General features: G+C 34.5%; 2 protein-coding genes across 3 annotated transcripts; both read right to left on the bottom strand.

Annotated features, from left to right (window-relative positions):
* Positions 1 to 14,523: 14,523 nt before the first annotated feature.
* LOC122604225 lies at positions 14,524 to 14,973 on the bottom strand. Its single transcript, XM_043777117.1, has one exon. It carries the CDS (start codon positions 14,971 to 14,973, stop codon positions 14,524 to 14,526), a length of 450 nt encoding a protein of 149 aa, XP_043633052.1.
* A 2,104-nt stretch (positions 14,974 to 17,077) lies between these two features.
* Positions 17,078 to 25,781, bottom strand: LOC122602787 (probable cyclic nucleotide-gated ion channel 20, chloroplastic). 2 transcript variants are annotated; one of them, XM_043775383.1, is made up of 13 exons: positions 25,689 to 25,781; positions 24,293 to 24,705; positions 23,951 to 24,145; positions 23,676 to 23,774; positions 22,769 to 22,906; positions 22,101 to 22,349; positions 21,706 to 21,963; positions 20,423 to 20,568; positions 20,250 to 20,327; positions 19,870 to 19,999; positions 18,944 to 19,190; positions 18,246 to 18,408; positions 17,078 to 17,390 (listed from the first exon to the last, which is right to left on the bottom strand). In XM_043775383.1, the coding sequence occupies exons 2-13, from the start codon at positions 24,680 to 24,682 to the stop codon at positions 17,261 to 17,263; spliced, it is 2,223 nt and encodes a 740-aa protein (XP_043631318.1). In that variant the 5' UTR covers positions 24,683 to 24,705; positions 25,689 to 25,781; the 3' UTR covers positions 17,078 to 17,260. The 2 variants fall into 2 exon arrangements, with proteins under 2 accessions (XP_043631318.1, XP_043631319.1); XM_043775384.1 differs by having other exon boundaries at positions 23,951 to 24,142.
* Positions 25,782 to 26,542: the final 761 nt, after the last annotated feature.

The following is a 26,542-nucleotide window of genomic DNA, read 5'->3' as shown; positions in this document are numbered from 1 at the left end:
TTATTGCCCCACATCGTCCAATCCTTCATTACCAAAGTTCTCCGGTGATGTAGGTTGCATTTGAGTTTCAATTGATCGGCCACACATCTTTTGCCCTACCGTGAGGTTCATTACCCTTGCTTGCCTCGCCTTGACCTTCTCTTTCCCACTCCAAACATCAGTCAAAATGTTGCTTGCCCCGTTTGGTAACGGAACACAAGATACGCATTTTTCAAATGATTCATCAGTTGTTTGTAAGACACCGTCCCTTTGAAGTCTTTCAATGCATTTCTTGCCAACATGAGCAAGTCAACAATGCCAAAGATAAGTCGAGTCCGAATTGAGCTTCACTCGTTTGCTAACATTATACATTGAACTATCCTTTGAATCGCAACCATGCATTTCAATTTTATAAATACCATTACAAGCAATAGCATTAAAATAATGAACATTATTACGAGAAACTGAAATTCCATAATCATTAAAAACATTAATGAGTCCGTTGTTTTTCAACAAAGAAACTGAAATGACACCTCTAGTAATAGAAGGTGCATAATGACAATTGTCTAAAACAATTATTAAACCACTAGGTAAAACCAAATGATATTCGCCAATTTCTTCTACAGCTGCCGGTAGGCCATTTCCCACAAACAATTGTAAAGATCCCGGCTTCAGCTTCTTTATTCTTCTAAGCCCCTGTAAAGAATTATAGATATGAGTACCACACCCGGTGTCGTAAACCCATGATTTCCACTTAGAAAATGAATATAATTCAATAGTGAAGATACCTGAAATACTGGCCGAACCAGTTTGCTTCTTCTTCAACTCAGCTAGATACTTTGAACAATTCCGCTTTCAATGTCCGCTTCATTGCAATGATAGCAAGTTTGGTTCTTGGCTGGATGTTCCTTTTTCGCCGGAGGGGTCTTCTTAGGTTTAGGAGTAGCAACTTGCTTTCCTTTATCCTTTTTGCCCTTTCCTTTCGGTTGTTTATCTTTTTGGACCCTTCCCCCCTTGATCATAAGAACTTGGGGTGTAGCAGATTTCTTTGGAAGCTTCTTTTCATACTCATTCGCCATGGCATGAAGTTCAGTAATGGTTTTATTCATGCTATGCATAGTATAATTGCGCACAAATTCCTCAAAATCCTTAGATAAGGACTTGAGAATCATGCCAATTGTAACAGGCTGCGGATAAGCATAATTCAACCTTTCCAATTTCTCAAAATACCTCTTCATCTTGAGGATATGAGGACTGACCGGTGTTCCTTGCTCGTGTCGCAAGTCATGAAATTGATCAACGAGGTCGAATAACTCCACTCCGGATTACTTTTCGTATAAAGACTTGAGTTCAGTGAGCATATCACATGGAAATGAATGCTCAAAATGCTTTTGAAGGTCAGCATTCATGCTTCCCAACATCAAACAAGCAATCTCATTATGTCTATCATATGCAACAGCATAATCCGCCAATTCTTGAGTAGTAGCATTGGCACCCGGAACAACAGGTTTCTGCTCTTCAAGGATATGGTATTTCCCCTCAGCTCTTAAAAAAATCCTTAGCTGACGATACCAATCATTGAAGTTAGGTCCAGAAAGTTTTTCCCTTTCTAGCATCTACCTAAAAGCCAATTGATGTATGTTTTGAGTAGGATTTGTTACCATCTACAAAACAGACAAAAAAGTTCAATTATCGGTATTTTCGATAATTATCCTTAAGAAATGTAATTTACCCTTGTTAAATTTATCTAACAAATTACTTTCACTAAGGCTAGGATCCAACTTGACATACAGTCATTTCATCTGTTGATTAACTAGAAACGACAGTACTGAAAAGGTAATCGTGAAAATGATAATTGCATTCATGCAACTCCTGGAGTTATGGGACTTATAACAACACTTTAAAGTGCTATTAAGTGTTTTGTAAACATTTTTTGTCCCATTTTATGTCACGGGTCAAGGATCTCACCTCTTAACTCGTTTTAAGTCACCCAATTAAGAACATGTAGATAGTCCACCGTTGTCTCACAACGAGTGGTAATCTACCTTGAAGAGATACAACTTGCCTACGGTCTCACGTACGCAGAGCAAAAAACACTGGCAAGTGTTCTAATCAAAGTGTATGGCAACGACTTAACTTTAAATGGGTAATGCATTTGATGTGAATCAAAAGTTTATGTATGAAGACTCATGCATAATCTTCATAACATAATATTTTAATAAAATCTTTTGTATAGTCTTAACAACACAAGAGAGCTCGGTAGCTCCATTTGAACATACAAAGAAGCGCAAGGGCAAAGGTTTGCGATGAACGCAATTAAAAACCCGCCCTTTTAGAAGGCTAACGCACTCCGGGTTATACCTCTCTTAGAGTTTGTTCAAATGGGTGAGCCGGTGTATCTCAAGGTTGTAAGACTCCAATTTTATTAATGAAATCTCTATTTTGATAGTTCTTAGTCAAGTTTATATTTTTCCAAGAAATCAATTTTTGCATCACCTTTATACAACTTATAAATAATACAAAATATAATAAACTTACGAATTACCGAACTACTTTAATCAAGCAACAAGTTAAGGTAGGCCACCTAAACATAGTCATTATGGTTCATGCATATGTTTAAATTCCGGCTCCCCATTCCAAAGAAGAGGACCACATACATCAAGTTACCTTGATTGCGTAAGCCTTTAAACAATTTTAATTAACAAGTAATAACACATAAACACATAAACATGTTGACTGGAAATTTCCAGCATTTTGACGACCAGTTTAGACCTGTTTCTAGTCCGATTCAGCATTCGGCTAGAACTACAAAGTTTTATCCCTGTGTTGAGCATCTACTGTCCAAAGCACAAACTTTAACTCATTATCGATAAAAGATATGAATTTTTTAGTGAACTGTCGCAAATCAGAATAATCACACGAAAAATTCACATAGTCACACAATTATCTAATAATTAACCATAATTATTTGATCATCATGCTTTGCAATATATATATATCTCTATATATCCAGTAAAATCACAATTAATTTTGCATGAATTCCTTGTGATTTTATTATTATTTAACAATTTTAAATAATTAAGAAACACGTAACATGCAATTTATAACACATAAATCATGTCAATTCACAAACTCAAAACTTGCCATGAGGGTTTCAATCCACCATTGAATTAGGTCAAATTAATTAAACAAAACCCTAGATTTATTTAATTAAAACCGATTTTAATTAATTAAAAATAAGAAAACTCTTTTAATTATTTAAACAATTAATTAAAAACCAACCCTTAACCTCCTTTCAAGTTTTGATCTTTGTAATTAATAGATCACATATGTGGCTCGTGATACCATTGTTAGAATATGACATATATAAAACATATAATCACGAGTATGCGCAACGGAAGAATCGAAACATATATGCAATCAAATTAATTAACAAAGAATAGAATTGAGACGTGTACCTTATGCAAAGCTCCAATAACATAAGATAATATTATTATTATGATGATTTAGGGTTTAAAGGAAAACCCCTCTACGATCGCACACTAGACACCCTTATATTGTATGCTAGTACCGAATCACGAACCAAACAACCCTTTGTTTAATACCCTTTGATCGAAACCCTTGCTAAACCAAAACCCTATTGTTTTACTAGCTAAAGTCGAAAACCCAAAACCCTATTAAAGGGTTCGGCCGATTGAACCAAAGAGAGAGGAGGAAGAGAGATTTTGCTTTGTGAATTGATGTGTAAAACCCTTAGATTAAGCCCTCTATTTATAGGGTAAATCCTTAGGGTTTTTAGCTTAGTGACCAAGCAACTTCAAGGCTTTAGAAGCCTTAGAAGTTTCGCCCCCCTATAGAATTAGAGCTCAACTCTAATTTCCATATTTCACAATTAACCTCTTTTTAATTAATTAAATATAATTAACCCCTTAATATATATTTAAATTAATTATCTCGTGATTATATATTAATTAATATATTATACAATATACTAATTAATAATATAAGGTTACCGTGTCATTTCGTGTGACCTCGTAGGCTTAAATTATTTCAGGAAATACGTTTTATAATTAACATGATCATACTCCAACAATAAGATGACTATTCACTACAAATCATAATATTAATTAAATTAACCAAGGTTACATTGTCAAGAAGTACTAGCAACTAATTAAAAAAAAGAGGGGGGGGGGGTGGGTGGTTAATCTTATGTATTTATACCACAATCAGACTTAGAACTTGCCAAAGTATCCTCTGTCACATCGAAAGTTATATTGTGGTATATTACATAATAATCTTTTGATTTTGGTTATTTATATTCTCGGGAGTTAGATATGGCATTAAATATGTATCCAAAATTTTAACCTTCTGATAGCATATGCTTAATTATGCCTTACACATTATGATTATGACACCTTGTAAGCATTTTGATAATGAAATTACAACGAGTATTTTACTTGTGTGATTTATTTCTATTGTGATAAAACCGCGATTAATTGATTACATACGTGATTAATTCATCAATGATAGAACTATGTGTAAATTACTAGCATGATAGATGTTATTCTCATTTCAAAGGTTATATGCTGATGAAGTTGCGTATATAAATTTGTTATGAGAAACAAAAAAGTTTAAAGAGTGTGTGATGCACTACTTCCTCGTATTATGCGGCTACTATATATGTACCTTAATCTTAATTGAGATTATGATTCCATATACAGCAAAGTCACGGGTTTTACTAAAAACAACATACAGTTATGCTAAATATGTTTTTTTATTTATTATTTGAAAAGAATTAATGTGATACTTTATTGATTGATGTAATGCATGGGATAGACATGGTTTATTTGTTTATATTGAGACATTTTAATAATTGATTAATGATACGACTATAAGCCAATAGAATATTGTGCTTGAGTTTATTAAATGATGTGAAATCTTTTGAGAAGTTGCTATACATTTATCATGAGAAAAACAATACATACATAACATTGGTTATGCAATAAAAGAACTAATTGTTATTTTGTTATTCACTAAGGTGAATTATAACTACGGTTTTACAATAAATTTCTCCGACAATTTCAAAAGCGGATATAAAACGATGCAAGACTCGTTGAAATCATGGCAACACTTGAATATATACGGTGAAAGACCCGTTTCCATTATGGGACACATGAATATCTAATAGTGAAAGACCCGTTAGAATTATGGAAGTACTTGATAGAAAGTATGTTTATTGAACATGAATAACCCCTTTACAATTTTGAGAACTATAATTAGTTCACATGAAGTTGCAATAATGGTTAAATATACGTGAATACAACTTGACATGGATGCTCATGAAGCAAGCAACTTGATAGAAAATTTCTAAAGCCACTAACGGTGTTGTATCCATTCACTGAAGTGAATGCAATTATATATGATCAAAATGATCAATAAATGTCATGATCATGCACATGAGAAGCTCATTTATCATAGTTTTTCTATTATGAACACAACTTGTCACAAGTAGTGACTAATTCATAAGTGACTAAAGAAAAACGACTATACAGCTCGCGATTGGAGCTTATGTCATTTCAGTTCAAAGCGACTTATGTATGTTAGATTGTCATAATATTGACAATTTGAGGTTCCTAAAGATCTACTCCAATAGCTAATATAATCAAGAGGAACAACATTTAAGAGTCAATGATACACTCATTTTTTGGTATCATTGTTGTATATAATGCATAATGCACTCAAATCATATATGGTCATAACAAGAATTTTATGAACCATGATTTTGTTATTATTGTTTGGCATGACCGGATGAACCATCCCGAGTCAATGATTGATGCGAAATGTATAAAAGAGTCAAGAGATTCTTAAAGTGATTATTTGAAATGAGATCATTTGCTCTATAAGAAACTATACTCTAAGAACGATAAGGATTGATTCCCTTTATTTTGTTGGAACACATGCAAATGAGATGTAAGTATATAATACATCGTCCAAAAAGACCATTTAGTGTTTTAAATCGATGCATCGTCTAAATAGGTCATTTAAGTCGCAACATGAAGTTTGTGTAATTGATTGCTCATCTTATAAGATTGGGAGCATGTTCCATATTTGGGTATTGTTGGCAATAATGATTAATTTTACAAAGATTATTTGAGAGCAAAATGAATGACTTGTAGTTTTTGGGGCCATGTTATTATTTAACATGCAATAATTTGAATTCGCATCATGCCAAGAGATTATTGTGTTTCCTCCCCATTGAATTAGTTTATGGTCAAAAACCACATATGTCTTATAAGAGTTTTGAATGTGAAATATATGATTAAGTTGCTCCACCACAATGCACAAAGATGAGACTTTAAAGAATGTTGGAAATAATGTTGGGAAAATAGACGTGCCTTGGAAGTATGTAGGCTCATGCTTTGATTCAGTTCGAAAATATCTGATTAACTAGATACAGTATGGCTGTTTTGGGTATGCGTTAAAAATGGAAAAGGAGTACGTAGTAAATAAAGCCATCATTGAGATATTTATTTATGGCTTATGTTTCTCATTAATATGATTTAGATTTCCCAACATTCGGGGGAGATGTTCCCAACATTAGAAAAAAGATGGAAAGCAACTGAAATGAGTAAGAAATGAATTATCAAAGATCCTCACACCATCAATATCAACTTAAAGTTTGTAAGATAATTCATTCACCACATTTAGTAATTGCCAGCATGTTAACTGACCAAAAAGAGATTGTGATGAAATCACATATCTCAGTTGTTAATGCTCCGATTGGTAATGAGTCTACGCACATTTAAAAGTGGTAGAAAAGTCGATTCCAAATAAAAAGCCTTGATATAAAAGGAGCATAAAGTTAAGATGGTCAAAGTCAAGGTATAAAGATCACATAGGAGATTAATGATGAAAAACTATACATGAAGGTTTTTGATAAACCTCGGGTACCTGAAAATAATGAGATCTCGATGATTTGTGATATGTCTAGAGAATTGTGGAATCGAAAATAAATAAAAATGACGTCGAAACTGATTGAATATGATATCGCTAAGAGTTTGAATAATGTGAGGATCTTGAAAAAGCATGCATGCACATAAGTGATAAGATATGGATAATTGGCCAAAGATGAAAAGACGCTAGTTTTTTAGGACATGAAATCCAAGCACTTGAAAGTACGTAAGTTATATGATGATGATCTATGTTCGGATATTGAATGAGAAAAATTGAAAATATGGCACATAGATTGTTGAACAGATCTTGTATTGATTATGGACAAGAAATGTCATATGGTGGAAGCAACTATTGATCTATTGAAAGTCTGGCAAAATAAGATATTTGATTTGTATCTAAAGAATACGAAAAGAGCTCATTTGGCATTAAGATTTAATGAGAGATATAAAATGAATGAAGCATGCTTCGTGGTTTGAAAAGCTTAAAAACCTATGTGAAATTGGAATGTGATAGATACGCCTTAGTGCGTATTTATTGAAATGTATCATAGAAATTACTATGTTTATTCATCAAACTCCATAAAGAAATTTGGATTTATATATGATATGAGTTTCAATGGAACTCCAAGAGAGTGTCCAATACAAGTTGAATTATTAGAAAATGAATGTGATATAAAAGACAAAGACTCTCTTGATTTACGAATTTACTATGTTAAGAACAATATCATTAAGCATCATAATAACTAAAAGACGAAGCTATATATTTTTGTGAACAAGTGACGCTCATGGCTATGAGGTCACATGATGTTGAAAGAACCCTTTGGTATTCCAAGACAATGATCACAATGTTGGTTCAAAAGTGTCAAAAAGCATTGATAGTTATCGATTGCTTATCATGCATAATTTAAATTGAAACTTTTTATAGAGCTTAACTTATGAAGTACGGGTATGTACTTAAATGAAACGTTTGATGCATGTTGAAATCTTAAATTGGATATGTGAGCCATATGTGGAGAAATCAACATAAATCAAGTTGGTTAATGAGAAAATCAAATTGACATATCGAGACACTTATTACGATAACCCGAGACTTTGGTCAGTGATATTGATTTGTGTTAACTAATGATTTTAAGTGATGTGATCATGAGGGGGAGAAGATACGCATTGCACTCTTTTTCCCTTAGCCATGGTTTTATCCCATTGGGTTTTTCTGGTAAGGTTTTTAATGAGGCAATATCTCTGAGTGTATCTAAGGAATTATGTACTCTTTTCCTTCATTAGATCTTTGTCCCATTGGGTTTTATCTAATAAGGTTTTCACGAGGCATAATCTATAAATGGACATCCAAAAATGAATGCCATACAACATATATGTGGATCTTGTACTCTTTCTTCATGGAACAACGCTTTAAGAATTATGTATAAAGATAATACAGCATGAGTTACACAACTTAACCTATGGTACGTCAAAGAAGAATTGAGAATTGCAAACTTGTTTAAAGGCACTTCGAGCCTCTTCATTGAAGAAGTTGGGATTGCATCAACTCAAGGATCTCAAGTGATGTCGTCATCAGGGGAAGACAATACGCGTTGCACTCTTTTTTCCTTGATTATGGTTTTGTCCCACCGGGTTTTCCTAGCAAGGTTTTTAATGAGGCAACAATACTAAGCGTATTGTTCAACAAAGCATCCAAGGCGAAGTGTTGTAAATAATTATATTGTGGATGGTTTATTAAGAGATTTAGTTTCCTAATGTCTCTATTTTCTTGGAGCCTACTCTAAGCTTATGTGTATATATATCCCATAGAGGTTAATGAAAAAATAATTCATTCTCTCCATATTTATTCTTTATAACATATCTCACATAAAGAATTTCATTTGTTTAAATTATTAAGCAGAAGTTAATACATACATATTTTATTACTAGCTTATCAACCGGGTAATATCCCGACATTATTATAATAAACTTTTTATAAGCTTTTAAATATATAATCGTACTAACGTTAATTAATTGGAAAAAATGATAAACTAAATGTCAAAAATCGTAAAGAGAAAACAGATGTTAGATATTATACTAATTAAATTAAGTCTCTATATATGTTTAATCTTTTGTACAACAAATGAATCAATATGTTGTTAGTTCGTTACTATATGAGCATGGTACCACAGAATGCGGCGACAGCAGTGAGGAAGGCGGACTGCTTTATTAGAGATTTTTGGTAGTTAAGTCATAATTTTTCTATAGATTACAATGTATAAAAGCGACTAAATCATATATTCTTAAAAACAAGTTGGATTTGAAAACATTGATTATAAAGTTGAACTTAAAATGAACTATAAAGACACATTAAGATAAAAACAAAAGCAAAAAATTTGTAAAAGTAAGTGATGTAATAGTATTATTTTTATATGGAAAAGGTCAACCATAAAGAGTTATGATTGTGCCATATAAGAAAACTTTTAATAATAATTACTCATAACAATTTTCTTTTATTTATATATATATAAGATTAATCAAAAAAAAAAAAAATGATAATAAAGAATATCGATACGTATTTGATTAATGGTGTATCATTGTTTTTGGGGAACCATTTAAGATTTATGTATTAAGCAATAAATTAATTAGTCAAAACAAGTAGTTTGTTTACAAATGATTCAATATATTATAAGAAAGATGTATTGTATGGTATTATTATATGCAGAACTTATGAATATGATTTTTATATATACCTTACCGGATAATAAAAGTTTTGACTGCATGTTTAAACTATTTGATTGGCCCGACCGCCCGATCCATTTTAGTTCTTTTACCCTCCACTAACTTTTTATATTTCAAGTCTTATAATTTGTCATGAATTTGAATCCTACATCCTTTACTGCTAACACAATTGATTAGCTTGACGAGTCGAACATAACAAACTAGTGTTCATCTAAGCTTGTTTGAAGATTTGTTTAGTGATTCCTGTTGAGCTATTTGAGCTTCAAGAGTCACACAAGCCCAAAGAGTTCAATTTATTCATGATCATAAATAGAAGCCTTGAAATTATTTAAGCTCGAGTTCAATTAATTAGACGAGTTTATGAATTTCGAGGCCTTAAAATATCAATAAGCTTTTCTTCATTACGTCATTGAGTTACAATGCACCTTAAGTTTAGGATAAGGGTGAGATCGATCTGAGCTTTTTATAAAGCTATTCGAGTTCGAGTTTGCTTGAGTCAAGTTCGAGAGTTTTGTAATCGAGTCGAACTCGAACACAGAACTTACTACTGTTGGAAAAATAATGATTCGTATTATAAATATAATGTAAACATGATTAAGATTACCTGAAGATCCTGAGGAACCTGTTAGTTGATTCAGCATACGTGCCATTGTAATCGGTTCCCAAATTAAGGTAATTATAGATTAGATGGGGAAGAAGATTAAAGAGAAAATACACACACAATTAAGGGGGGGGCGTGATTAGTGATTTTATTAGTCACTAATGATGATTAATTATGTTATATTTATATATATAACATTTACACTTAGCCCCCTCGATGTTTTGTTTTACGTGTATCTTAAACCTCTTTATTTCTAATCACCTAATGGGAAACCTTATATTATGTCATTAATGATTAATACGCCCATCGTATATTACCGACATAAGGATTTCAACTATTTGTCAATTATCATATCGGACTGATATATGATCGGTGAAGGTCACAACTACGTGAGTCCAACATTCTCCCACTTGACCAAGCGATCATTTATCTATGAGTATCACAGTTAATCCGGCCGGGATAATACTCATTTTGTTTTAAACTGAAATCATAGCCAATAAGTACAGTCGTAGAGAAGAACATCAACTCAGGACCCCCACTAGTCAAACTATGACTCAAATTTAAAACTAAATAAGCAATGATCAATTGACTGAGACAAATTTTGTTACAATAATGTCTATACATCATTATGCATGTTGAATGTAAATAATAGACAAACAAAATCTGAATACAGAGGAAAACTTTATTAAATTCAATAATAATGACCATGACAAGTACAATATGCTATCAAATTAAATCTTTTGTAAGCCCCATCTTTGACACATGTCCTACGAAGATATTAGGAGGAAGACCTTTGGTCATCGGATCCGCTAGCATATCATTTGTACTTATGTACTCAATACAAAGAACATTTTCCTCAACCCGTTCGCGTACAAACAGATACTTTGTATTGAGGTACAGTCCAGCGCCAGTCGAACTGTTACTGTTCGAGAAAGTTACGGCAGCTGAGTTATCACAGTAAAGCTTCAATGGTCTAGAAATAGAATTGACGATTTTAAGTCCACTGACAAGGTTCCTTAACAACATTCCATGACAAGTGGCATTGTAAACAGCAATATATTCAGCCATCATGGTGGACGTTGCAGTCAGTTTCTGTTTATGACTCCGCCAAGAGATAGGTCCGCCAGCTAACATGAAAATATATCCAGAAGTAGATTTCTTATCTTCCTTGCTTTTAGCAAAATCAGAATCAGAATATCCTACTACTTCTAAGTCATCACTCCTTCTAAAAGTTAGTTTGTAGTCTTTGGTCCCTTGCAGATATCGTAGAACCTTTTTAGCCGCTTTCCAGTGTGCCAATCCAGGATTAGACAAATAACGTCCTAGCATACCGGCAATGTAAGCGATATCTGGTCGAGTGCAGACTTGAGCATACATAATGCTCCCAACTACTGATGCATAAGGTATCACCCTCATCTGCTCCTTTTCAATCTCAGTACTCGGGGTTTGGAAAGAACCGAATACATCTCCTTTAACTACTGGAGCTACAGTGGGCGATCAGTCCTGCATTTTATAGCGTTCCAGAATGCGGTCAATATAGGCCCTTTGAGAAAGACCTAGAACACCATTACGCCTATCCCAGTGTATTTCGATACCTATGACATAAGAGGCCTCACCGAGATCTTTCATGTCAAAATTCTGCGAAAGCATGCGCTTCGTTTCATGCAGCATATCCAAGTTGTTACTTGCAAGTAGGATGTCATCTACGTATAAAACAAGGATTATGAAGTTACTCCCACTGATCTTGAGATAGGTGCATTGATCCACTGGATTCTTTAAGAAATCTTGTCCTTTCATGACTTCATCGAACTTAAGGTACCATTGACGTGACGCTTGTCCTTTCATGACGCTTCTTCAACTTGCAGACCATGTGCTCTTTACCTTTTGGAATGAATCCTTCAGGCTGCCACATGTATACGTCTTCTTCCAAGTCTCCATTAAGAAAAGCGGTCTTGACATCCATCTGATGTAACTCAAGATCAAAATGAGCTACTAGTGCCATGACGATCCTTAGGGAATCTTTACGAGACACAGGAGAAAAGGTCTCTTGATAATCAATTCCAGCCTTTTGAGTATAGCCTTTTGCAACCAATCTAGCCTTATAGCGTTCAACATTTCCATTCGGGTCTAGTTTGGTTTTGGAAAACCCATTTACAACCTGTTGGTTTGGATCCTTCAGGAAGTTCAACCAAGTCCCAAACGTCGTTATGTTTCATGGAATTAAGCTCTTCAATCATGGCGTCATTCCATTTAGAGGCTTCGTTACTATTAATGGCTTCTTGATAAGAGGTAGGATCAGTAAGCTTTCCAATGTCCTCATCTTCAGCTAAGAAGGTGACATAATCATCAAAATTTGTGGCCCTTCGTTGCCTGGATGATCTTTTAAGCTGAATTTTGGGTTCTGTAACGGAAGGTCCTTCATCATTCGTAGCATCAACATTATGATTAGGAGGAGGATTTTGATTAGGAGAAGAAGGATCATTGATATTAGCAGCGTTGTGATTAGGAGAAGGTTGATCAGTGGTTTGAGCAGCGTTGTGATAACCGACGAGTGGTTTCCCCCCGTATCTTGTACTTCATGCAAATCCAAGTTATGATTTGTCGTGCTCCCACGGATCTCTGAGTTCTCAAGAAAAGTAGCATGCTGCGTGTCAGTGATGGAAGTAGTATGGGTAGGACAGTAAAACCGATAACCTTTTGAGTTATCTGGATAACCAACAAAGAAACATGTAATGGTTTTAGGGTCTAGTTTCTTTAGGTTTGGGTTATAGATTTTAGCTTCATCAGGACAGCCCCATACTTTATAGATGCTAGACTTGGTTTCTTACCTGTCCAAATCTCATGAGGAGTTTTAGGGACAGATTTGGATGGAACCCTATTGAGTATATGAACGGTTGTTTTTAAGGCCTCAGTCCAAAGGAAATTAGGTAAGTTGGTGTTGGCAAGCATACTTCTCACCATGTCCATTAAGGTTCGGTTTCTCCTTTCAGCAACACCATTTTGTTGAGGAGAACCAGGCATGGTGTATTGGTTAATAATGCCATGGTCTTTGCAATAATTATGGAAAGGACCAGGAGCTTGACCAATGTCAGTATGTCTGCCATAATATTCACCTCCCCTATCTGATCTTACAACTTTTATTTTACGATCAAGTTGGTTTTCAACCATAGTTTTATAATCAATAAAAGTTTGTAAAGACTCAGATTTTTCCTTAATTAAATACATGTGCATATAACGCGAATAATCGTCAATGAATGTAATAAATGATGTATGACCAGTGATTGATGTGGAATAAGGGCCACTAATGTCAGTGTGAATTATTTCCAACAAGTTGGAACTCCTAGTGGCTCCTTTCTTGTTACCTTTAGCCATTTTGCCTTTAAGGCACTTAATACATGTTTCAAAATCACTGAAATTGAGAGAAGGTAAGATTCCATCTTTCACGAGTCGTTTCATGCGATCTTGTGAGATGTGGCCAAGACATTTATGCCACAACATAGAGTAATTCTCCAATTTCTTGGGTGATTTTGTCTTTGTTTTAGTTACATTATCAACATTAAGAGACAACAAAGACTGGGAAAATTTATGATCTAGTTCTAATTTATACAGTAATCCATCCAAAAACCCACGACCAAGCAATTCATTATTTAAAGTAATAGCAATCTTGCCGCTACCATGAATCATTACATAACCTTCAAGATCAAGTTTACCAATAGATACAAGATTCCGAGTAATTCTTGGTACATATAAGGTATCTACTAGTCTAATAGTCTTTCCGGTACTCATATGTAAAATTAAAGTTCCCATGGCTTCGACATCTAAGAGATCATCACTTCCAACTCTAAGCTTTCTTTGGCCCTTTGGTAGCTTCCGGATTGTAAGGAATCCCTGCATTGAGTTGGTCACATGAACCATAGAACCAGAGTCACCCCACCATGTATTAATAGGTACATCAGTCATAAAAGAATCAAATATTGCATAAAGTACATTACCTTTCTTAGCTAGCCATTCCTTGAATTTAGGGCAATTTTTCTGAGTGTGCCCATTTGCACGACAGAATTTACAATGAAGTTTGCCACTCAAGGGATTAGAGCTAGAAGCAACTGCACCAGGATTGGTCTTAGGGACTTTATTTGCATTCTTATTACCAGAATTACCAGATCTACCCTTCCTTTTCTTAGAATTAGCAATGGTGGTAAGATGAACAGACTCAGGCTGTGCCAGTTTGAGGCGTTCCTCCTCTTGCACACACATCGAAATTAGATCACTCGTTTACCACTTATCCTTCATAGCATTGTAATTCACTTTGAAGGTGTCAAAACGAGCAGGTAAGGATGTCAATATGAAGTGCACAAGAAAGTTATCCGACACTTCCATTTCAAGGCTCTTAAGCTTATTAGCCATGTCAGTCATCTTCATAATGTGTTCACGAACACCACTGCTACCATCATATTTCAGAGTAAGCATTTGCAACATCAAATTACTTGCCAGCGCCTTCAATGATCCCTTGAAATGATCCTCTACAGATTTGAGGTATTCCTTCACCCTGTCAGAATCAGGAATTTCTCCTCGGATGCTGAGGTGGATTGTATTCTTGACCAGCATAAATGATAAGCGATTCGCCTTTTCCCATCTATCATAAGCCGCCTTCTGCTCCCTAGTGGATGGCTCGGTAATGGCAGCAGGTTCATCCTGACAAATGGCAAGGTCGTAATCTAACATGCCTAGATACAGCATTAGTTGATCCTTCCAAGAAGCATAGCTCGCGCCAGTGAGTGGCTCAATGCCAAAGTTAGGTACTGACAGTGGAGATAAAGAGGATATGAATTTACGATACGAGTTAAAGAAGGTTATTTATAGTGACGTGGTTAGCTGTGTAAAGCGGACTAAGTGAGGTCTCTTAGAGTAATGAAACTAAATCAAGTATGCCTAATGTTCCTAAAGTTATGAGACTGTGACCATTATATTAATGAAGCAAGTGATAAGTACACTTATAGTAAACACCAAAACCATAAGCTAAAATTAGGCTCCACTTAGATGTTACATCACCTTTGGGCAGAAGTAACTAATATCTAAGCGAAAAACATGAGCTTTAGGTTCATGCAACACAACACTTATCTTTTGACCTTTGGGCACAAAATTAAGCATCGTGTATATTATGCATGAAAAAGAGTTCCTTTTGCTACACATAACATATTAAATCACCTTTGGGCAGAATTAATACGCTAAGTGTTTATTATGCTAAAGGAAAAGAAAATGCAACACGAGAATCATATTTGACCTTTGGGCACAAACAATGAAACCATGTATTAGTGCGAAGCCCCCAAGCATTACGGGGGTCCGGGGGCAGCAGCGCCCCTGGAAGCGGGGTCCAAGGGGCGGCAGCCCCTGGCTGGGGTCGAGCTAAAAAATTATTTCTGAAAAATTAGAGACAAATTTGACCATAAAATTATGGGGTTAACAAACTCGACTATTTAAGGTCAAGGTTGTTATTTTAAGGCCGTATAATTTCAGATTTCGATAAAGACTAAATCAAAAGACGACTTAGGTTAACTCAAGATCAAATTCAATAAAGACTAAATCAAAATCGACTAAAATTAATGTCGATTTCAATAGAGACTAAATCAAAAAAGACGACTTAAGTTAACGTCGAATTGAATAAAGTCTAAATCAAAATTTAATATACGGTCAAATTTTAATAATGCAATAAAGTCGAATAATGCTTTATATATAACTCGACTAGTATACTTTTAGGTCGATTTCGAGCAAATTAATTAAGGTCGAAAAACGACTAGCAATTAAGGTCAAGTTCGACTAGGAAATTAGATCAAACTTGACTAGCTTGAGGTCGAGCTTAGGCAGGTCGAGCTCGAGGTCAAGGTTAAGCTAGCTAGGTCGAGGTCGAGCTCCAGGTTAAGCTAGCTAGGTCGAGGTCGAGGTCGAGCCTAGAGGTCGAGGTCGAGGTCAAGCTTAGCCATTAGGTCGAGGTCGAGTGAAAAAACACGATTCAAACATTAAGATTAAGAGTAATTAGGATCAAACTCAAAGAAATTAGATGAGTTTTATCAAGAACACGAAGAACACAATTAAGATTCTCCAACTTTTTAAGAAAAAACGAGGCTTTTTATGATCAAATTTATAACCAAAACCTGAATATCTTTAATTAAAATCATGTTTTTTTTTTAATTTAATAAACCTTTTCGGTTTTAATAATAATACGAATCAGAAAAATAAACCTTTGCTCTGATGCCAGATGTTGGAAAAATAATGATTCGTATTATAAATATAATGTAAACATGATTAAGATTACCTTAAGATCCTGAGGAACCTGTTAGTTGATTCAGCATACGTGCCATTGTAATCGGTTCCCAAATTAAGGTGATTATAGATTAGATGGGGAAGAAGATTAGAGAGAAAATACACACACAATTAAGGGGGGGGGCGTGATTAGTGATTTTATTAGTCACTAATGATGATTAATTATGTTATATTTATATATATAACATTTACACTTAGCCCCCTTGATGTTTTGTTTTACGTGTATCTTAAACCTCTTTATTTCTAATCACCTAATGGGAAACCCTATATTATGTCATTAATGATAAATACGCCCATCGTATATTTACCGACATAAGGATTTCAATTATTTGTCAATTATCATATCGGACTGATATATGATCGGTGAAGGTCACAACTACGTGAGTCCAACAACTACTCGATTAGTTTCACAAATCGAGCATAATGAAATAATATTCTGCTCGGCTCATCAAACATATCCCAAGTCGACTAACTTCTGAGGACATAGATTGAAAATCATGCACCCAAATTCAGATCAATTGATAAAACTTTATATCTCAATAATATAATTAGACTTTATAATCTATAGACACAATGAGGATTCATGGGAACAGACCTTAGAGGCATTTATGAACGCTTTGTGTAATTGTGTTACGTACAATAAAGCAATTTCATAAGCTATGAACACTAACGAGACCTTGAACAATAGCCGCTACTTGAACTTTGAGGAATGAGGAGTACCACGATTTGAGGTGTTTGTACCGCGTAGCTTCTTCTTAATGTATCTCCACTTCACCTGGATAGTGGTTGCTGCTTTACCTTGCTCGTATGGAGATTCATTCCTGAACATAGTAAACACGTTGAGTATAGCTACTGTATAAATGGAGAATGTGAAAACTTTTGGCTGTGAGTTCCCACCCAGATACTTGCAAATGGGTCAAATAGGTTAAATGAAATTTTTTTAGCTAAAAAGGACACACATCAACTGGGTCAAATGAATTGAAGTAGAGCAAAATGCATTTTATTGCATATAAACCTGCTAAATCGGTTTATTCAGCATAATAGACGTTACTGTAATAATTTCACCGTTTCTAATCAAATCACAACCACAAAATAATAAATGTATATAAAACATGGAATAAAAGGCATTTCCGGTCACCTAACTTGACAATGACAGTCTGACAGATACGAAAAATTACCCCTTTTCTTCAGAACAAACTGCAGCAGTCCTTACGATATTAAGTATGGACTGCAGTGGTTCAAAAAATAAAATAAATATGGACTGCAGTGCTTCCCTTTCGTAAAATTTCATGCAGGAATTACTTATGTGCGGATAAGTGTACCACTGGCAACTACTGATCATAGTGGAAGGTATCGTTGATATTTGACAGGAAAACGTTCAATGTGGAAGGTTTTAAGGGAAGGTGTCATGTTGCTTAGCAGATTAAGTAGATCAGTTCTGCTTGAACACAATGTTTTTTCTACAAATTTTAACATGTGTCACAAATAATTAGCTTTCAGTTACCAACAAGTTCGCACCATATCTTTCTGATAACTTTTGCACTTTTTCAGCAAATACTCCTCATAACTTCTAGTACAATTTACAACAAAGTCCTGCCAGTCTATGGACAAGTTCACTAACCAGTTTATATATGATGATGCATGAATACTGTGTAACAGATGCAATGATGAATTACCTTATGGCATGCTGAACACGATGACTCCTTAAGAATCCTGCAAAAAGGGTGGTGACTTCTTCTAGATCCGCAGCCCTTAGAACAAATGCCTCCACATTTGTTAAGCATTTCACCGTCCTTTTGCTGAGCAGTCTATATCCTAATTTTTTATGGTTTCTTGTATCTGCACATAACAATGATAAATCATTGTCTAACCAACACAAAGTTATGCATCACCTCAAGAAGTAACAAATTGGACAAGTCGAGCGGTTAGACGATGAGGCTAAACAGATATTTTATTAGATGTCTAAATGAGCCAGGTCAGGTTTACCAGAGTTAATATGTCATTAAAAATAAAATTGGGTGCCTTTTAAACCCGACCCATTAAACCTCTCCCCTCTTTAATATAAAACTTGGCCCACTAGAAAAAAAAACATAACCTGAATTGACCAATTCATAAGTATATAGTGGGTTGGACTTGGCAAGTTTAATCTCATCATATGCAGATTACAAATTTCAATAACCATTGTCTATCACAAACCACACGCAAAGTCACATATACTGTTAATGAACTCAACATATAAACAGCCAACACAATGAGTTGTAGAGTTGAGTGCAGAATTATAAGGTCTTGAAATTTCTCATTATATAACCAAGTGGGAAGAGTTGGCATAAAAGAAACATAAAGTATATCAGAAAATATAATAGTAATATTATACCTCCATTATCAGAGGATTGTTCAAGGCACCACATGAGAAGTTCTTCACCACATGAGTCTCCCTCTGACAATGGAACTTTATTCCCATCTTCTCCTATGCTCTGCATCTTTCCTCTTACAATAAATACCATTTTCGTAATAATCCCTCCTTCATATAAAGGTGTTCCTCCTTTAATATATGTCTTTTGCCTCAACCTTTCACATATTGCATCTAAGATTGGTTCATCCATTGCCGCAAAAATGCGTACCTATAAAATGAAATAAAGATATATAATTCTAACTATCTATGAAGGAAAAGTCGGTTTAGCAAAAGGAAAAAAAGAACTGATCTAATGTTGGCAAAATAATATAAATGTTGATGTAAGTATGCTTACACACTTTTTGTCGGTACATACTTCAAGCAAAAAATTTAGAAATCAGATTTATATACCTTCACGATCATAAATTACATCATTCTTGTTCTACTTGAATCATTTATTTTCCAATATATCTACTTTAATCATTTAAATTGGAGACAAAGATAGAGAAACTAAGTTTGACTAGGTTTAATACTAGAAGAAAATAGTGTGAATAGCATGATTACGAAAGTAGAAGCATGTGATTGATAAATGCGGAAACTATTTGTTCTGGTATATAAGTGGAAAATGTGAAAGCATGGTTGATGTTTATGCTTATTTTTTCAAGAGTAGGAATCCCATGTTAATTTAAAACACCAAAACTACGGGTCAAAATTTACCAAAGTGTTTCAAAATGCTTAGAAGCGCTAAATCTTTAATAGTTGTATTGAAGAAACCAAGATTTTCATTTTAGTTATAATCCATTGACTATTAATAGGATCGAAATGAGATGGACTCATGGACAAAAAGAGTTTTGACGTGTTGGATCCCTAGTCTAAGCTACTTGATAGACAATAAAACTGAATCTTACTTTCTTGATAAACTCAAATAGGTGGCGGCGTATATCTCTTTGCAGGTCTTCAGGCAAAGTTACCATTAGATTTTCTTCATTAACCCCTTGGGTAGCAGCCCAGTTATATCGCTCTGACTCTCGAACTTTTCTGCCCATCACAATTATCAATGGTCAGATTTTGAGCCAACATTCAACAAATCAAATAATTTATCGGTAAGCGGAAGGGTCAAATAAGTCAAATGGGTAAAAATCAAGCTTCTAGATCGATAGCGTAATGATATTGATCCAGTCCATACTAGATAATCCGGTGTTTACAGTTCCCAACCAGATATTTTGCCACCTTTACATGCAATGACTAGTTACTCTTAAAGAGAAAAACATAGGTAGGAGAGATATACCTCCGTAAGTTGTCTGGCAAGTGTCTGTGGCTCATCCATTGCTCAAAATCACGCCGTCTTAGTGACATTTCTAGTCGCCTAAAATAACATTAAATGTCAACCATGGTTAATTCCTTGGATCATGCATATCAAGATAGATTTAAGTAGAATAGTATTCGTATAAAAAGGTCTACCTGCGTCCAAGACCTTGAAGAAAGTTCTGCATGTTCCCAATAAGAAGAGCAAAAAGTAGAAGTCCAAGTCCAACAATTCCAATGGTAAAGAGAACTTCCCATTCAAAATAACTTGGAACTAGATTGCCAGCCAGTGTGCTGATTTGCTTCACAAAATCATCAGCAAATAAAAATATTAGAGAAGGAACTTATTAATATTATAAAGAAAACATGCCGGAATTTCTTCAAAAAGTAAAATGATAAAGAAACTTCAACCTCCTAAAGCACTTATTTAAAAAAAAGTTTGCATAATCTGTTTTAATTGTTTTTGGCTCATTGTAGTGGTCTAACGGCCCGTGACCGGTTCCAGGCATTTCCTTAGCACCTCCAATTAAGATTAGGGCAGGACTCAAACCTGAGACCTCCTGTGAGGAAATAGGACAAGGTGGTGATTTCAACCTCCTAGAGCAATGATAGGAAATTTTGGGATGAAACTCATGAAAGATACATTATGATTAATTGTTAACTTTTTCTCCCCACCCGTAAACAGACTTTCTGGCTTTGCTACTGACTTGGTTTGTCGGACCATCAGGTTACATAGTAATCTTATTTTTTGAATTGGGTTCGCTACAAATTTTGGCCCCTCTCTAATGTTGGATCATTCTGTTATTGTATTAATATGATTTTCATTTTAAATATTGCTGATAACAGAGAGCTTTTGTATGATTCGTAAGGTACCAGATAATGGTTGAGAATATTAACTTTTCCGTCACTCACAGTTTCTAGACCTAATATAGTCGTAAACGCTATTTATGGATTCGATTGTTGTACGAGTCTTCTTAAAAGTAAGCATAATTATGATGGTGGTACTTCAGTATTTGAAATTAAAAATTTTATATTTCTAAAGTACTAGCTATGATAACAACTTAACAAGAAGCAGTACGCCAGTACATGAGCGCCATGTTTATTAGCACAAGCTAATGTAAGAAAATTGAAAATAAAAAATAAAAAGAGAAAATTATGCTAAAGGCTAAGGTTGCAAAATGGGAAGGATTAGTTGGGACCTGGGCCACCCACAACCACTTTTTGAATCGTTTTATTTAATTTATAAATAAACAATGGGTGATATATAGATATATGATTACAAATAATGACAAACCTAAACTCTTTAATAAAATAGTATTGGAGGTTTAACCAGATTGACCCATATGACCCTCATCTTTTTAGTAAAAATCTGTGAAACCTTTAGTAAGAAAATTTCCACAAAAAAAGGCAGAGAAATTTGATCTATAAGGTTTGAGTACCTGAAATCCCCAGAAAAAAGAGTAGATATATCTTCTGATTATGCTACTTTCGGCTGTGAGATTGACAGCTTTGACGTAAATTCCATAGGGGAAACCGTCCTCCTTAAAGCAAGCAGAGGAATTTACATGTTGCTTCCAGTCATTCCATGCTGAATTTGATTCAGGGCTCCCAAAATATCCATGCCCACAATCTATGAGCTTCTTGCATTGCGTAAATCCAGAATGACGACAAGCATCTCGAAGGCACTGATTAACCCTCTACAAGGAATCAAAGGAAAAAGACTTTAAAAATAGATCGAAAACTTTAACACTATAAATTGAAAACCCATACAAATTCTGCAATCAATGTCTAAGATGTATTACATAAACATGAACAATTCATGATTCTCACATACCTGTAACCCAAAGAGATACCAGCATGACCCAACAACATGACCAGCCAAGACAAAGGTCAGAAGATTGATGACAAAGTTGGCCCATGCTGATTCAAATATGAAATTAGTTGGAGACTGGCCTGCAAGGAGAGGCAAAAATCGGTATAACCTAGGAATGTACTGAACTAGAATCGCTGTCCGCAACAGATTTTTTGCATAATTAGCTCCAGAAGACCCAATGGAATGTGGTAGGAATATTAATACAATGATCTGCAAAGTCAAGTGACCAAGTAATGAAAAGTACACAAATGATAATAATAAGTTGGTAATTTGAGTCCAATTATGGGTAAATGGTTTCAATCAGGTTAGTTTGTTCTATAACAAGTCAAATCGGTAGAGCTAAAACCAGCAAAACTCAAGAAGAGCCACATAGGTTGACAACCGCCCATGGTGTATTCAAAATGCATAAAATCTTCTAAATTGTTTTACATATTATTGATATAATAATCTATGTCCTCCAATAACAATTGACACATTTATTAATTGTAAAACTCAAAGATGAGAAGATAAAAAAGAGTTTAAAGGACGTACTAAAAAAATCTCCCCATTTTGGCTCATTACCCAACCTACCTTACCCCCCCATTTCTGCCATTTTAAGAAATGCTTTTATAATTGAAATGGTATATTACCTGAGGAAGGGGTAAGACAATGAATAAGTCGAGGAAAAAAAATCCAGAAAAGTAATGCATCGCAATTTTCCTAGGATGATCTACCAAATCTCCAGCACCTACAACTCTTGATTCTGGAGAAACGAATGCTAATCTGAACTATAAAACAAAGATAACATGGGACAATTACTCTCAAATACATAATACTAAATAAATATTGATATATTACACTGCTAAGATAACTGCCAATCTCTTTTGTCTTCAGCAATCTTTGTGCGATCTTACAAAACGTCTTGAGTTAAAGGAATTCCTAAGAATCCAACGAACATCTTCTGTACTTATTACCATATAGCTTTTGTATTTTTCAAAGTCTTAATTTATGCGTGTGATGTTTTTTTGAATTGTATAAGGTCATCCAAATAACCTCTAACCCATCTTTGGCTCTTGTAGAGGTATCCTGACCAGATCAGGGTACCTCTATTCCGATCCAAGGCAACTGATGGGCAACTAACGATGCACGGCTGTAAAGCAAAGACACGCGTAAGGGTGGATATACACATTAACTGGTACTAGGAAGCTATGAGTTAAAAGTCAACACCTACATATGGCAGGCCAAGTCCATCAGTCTGTGGGAATGGAAGGTTCACAGGGTACTTAACATAATCAATGGGTATTATCCATTGATTAGCCTACAAATACTAACTCTTGCATTACTATTCACTTTCTTACTAATACTCCTCTTGTCAAATTGAATCAATAACTTATGAAATATTTGACTTACTGTATCTAGTTTAGTACCTAATAAGAAAGGTTTGTTTGTCTATCATATGAAATCCTAATAGTATTGTGGTGAAAAAATGAAAGATGATATATGCATTTTTTTAGGAAAGATGATAACATATACAACAGGTGCATAAAAAAGTAGTACCTGAACAAGCATGTGCAAGAGGTATATAAAGTCTGTCATACTCCTGAAAACCACAATGGCTTTAGTCATAGGCCAATTAATTACAATACACTTGTGCTCCTGCTTCCAAAATAAAATGAGCAAAAGAATAGATTAGAATATATACACTACAGAGTTAAATAATACGAATGAACGGACAAAGTTTAGTGTACGTTTAGTTGGATAGAACAGAATTACAGGTGAACGGAGTACTAATTTCCCAAAAATAATAGTTTCATATCAGAATGGAATTTTACCTCATTCGTTGATAGCAAGAAAAAGAACAAGGGGTCTATGAAAATGGCGAATAAGCAAGAAATGACAATGAATTGGTTCCACTGCTGAACAGCTTTGTTATGTGGATTCATTACCCCACATGTAAAGTGTTTGATTAGGGATAGCTTTTCTTGAGCCCGTTGGTACCATCCCTTTGCACCTCCATACACAAGCTTCTAAAGAATAGGATAACAAAACAACTGTTAAAAGCCACATGTACTAAGAAATCTCGCTTTACGACAACGCTCTCATTTAATGAAGAAGTCAATCTCCTAGCTTAATCATCTAAGAACTGAAGTTTGTTTGAAAGAGAAGATAGATACCCGGTGATCAAACCCATGGGAGAGTCTTGTGCTCAGGTGTCCTTTGTTAGTGTATGAAGTTGGACACGTTGTACAGTAAGGATCATCACACATCCCTAATTGTCCCGACCTATATAAATGTTCGTTTTTTGCTACAGTATCATTAACCCCCCATTGATGGTTAAGACTTTTAGTCTTTTCTTGTTCCGCTTGTTCTTGTTGAGCTTTTTTATCACTACGTAGGGGACCTGAAAAGCTGACACGATTTGTTTCACCAGAAGACTCACGTGAGGTCATTGGGATGGATATTGTAACACTTCTGTTCATGTGAGAAACTCTTCGATCGTGTCTGACAGATTGCGAATTTCTTCCTGACAAGATTGGTACATCATCCTTTCCGGTATCATCCATCTATCAAGCATCAAGTGCAACAACTACAGAAGAGACATGTGAACAAGCAATAGTTGAAAATATTTAAACATACAAACGATATCGCTGTTAAAGTCATAGAACTATTCCATAACAACTTAATTCAACATCAACAATCAAGCTATTTCAACCAGTTCATATATAAAACTTTGACATTAAGATGAGACTATTTGAAGATCATGAACTTGTTGGGTGCAGACATAATTCTCCATTGGAAAATGTAAGCAGTAAATGTTAAAGTTTATGGCTATCCCTCTATTACCAATTAGTTCTAGAGTGGAACCTCAATGAGGGCTTATATTGGGGCACAGTGTTGGACCATTATTACTCATATCAAGTGGTATCAAAACTATACTTATATCCCGAAAGTGGATGGTCGCAGGTGGCATGACCCCCGGTTTGACCTAACGAACAAGTAGTCAGCTCAGTTAGCCCATATCACTTCATTCAGGTAGAGCAGGTTCAGGTCACCCACCAGCTCGATTTTTAAAATTGCATATCGAAACACCTCCGGATATTATTTTTCGTAATAAAACAAAGCCAAGTACAAATAGCCCACTAGTCATCAAAATATTTGTCAAGTGGGTTCATTATCAAAATTACTAATCAGCAAGGCTTTATCAGGAAGTTCATTGACAATTTTATATGCAATTTACATTAAATTACGCAAAAATGATTTCAGAAGTCACCCTCTTATGTAGCTCCACTCATTATGTCACGCGACTTTAACCCATGACGTCTGCATTAAAGGAACTGTGGGTACCTCAGGGTGGGTCATTCGTACCCACGATACAATTTTAAAAAAACACCAAAAATTTAACGCTCCAAAATCATACTTACAAGCAATCATCAATCATTATATATATGAGATTGTTAGGTTATTCTTCAAGTATAATACTAGTCAAAGTAACTTCATGATCACACATATAGATACAAAATATAAACAAAAAGATGATGAAAATTAATAGTAATGGGAAACAAAACATACCCTTTTTTTAGAAGGAGCCAACTTCAAAGAAAGTAACAAGCAGCTAGTACATCAGTGTGTGTATGTATAATTGTGTATATATATAATATATAATAAAGTAGTATTTTATATAACTTTTAAGGAAGAACAGGGGAGGAAAGAAAGAACGGATTGTTTGAGCGTAGACTTTGACTACTTCAAAGAAACCCGGTTCCCGACAAATATTTTAGAAAAGTCTCAAGTCAATCTTTAAAAAAATGTGAAATTAAAGCCCAACCATCCACCAAACCCCCCCCCCCCCCCCCCCCCTTTTTTTAGAGATGATGATTTCTTTTTTAAAAAAAATCCTTATATCTCAACAATAATTAAATTATGACATTTAATAAACATATAATAATAAGATTAAGTGAAATAATTAGAGTATATTTTTCAAGTAGTTCGAAATAAGAATATTAAAAGGATTTTTAAAAAAATATATTATTTCTCATTCATTACTTACTCTAATAAAACAATAGGTTGTGAATAATGTTTTTTGTCTTTTTGTGTCAACAAACATTGCATAGCTTATATATTTAATGAACAGATAAATAAACCAAAGTTGAAGATGGATGGAATGGTATACTATCTACCTCTTATATAAGAGGTCTGGGATTTGAATCCCTCTTTGTCATTTTCTAAATTCTTCAATTTTATGGATTTATTTAAAGATTTCAAAAGTTACAGTTTATCCCATCCACTTATGTTTCTTTCTAATTTAGTCCAATGTTTTAAATTTTTGTTCCTTTGTCTTTTTAAGTATCCAAATAGTTTTGTTTTTTTTTTATTTCTTTTATTTTCCTATTTTCATTTTTTCATATCTATACTTTTTTTGGTTT

Source organism: Erigeron canadensis, chromosome 6 (assembly GCF_010389155.1).
Source record: "Erigeron canadensis isolate Cc75 chromosome 6, C_canadensis_v1, whole genome shotgun sequence".
Taxonomy (NCBI): Eukaryota; Viridiplantae; Streptophyta; class Magnoliopsida; order Asterales; family Asteraceae; genus Erigeron; species Erigeron canadensis.
Note: the sequence above shows the minus strand (reverse complement) of the source record. Positions and strands in the feature narration are given on the sequence as shown.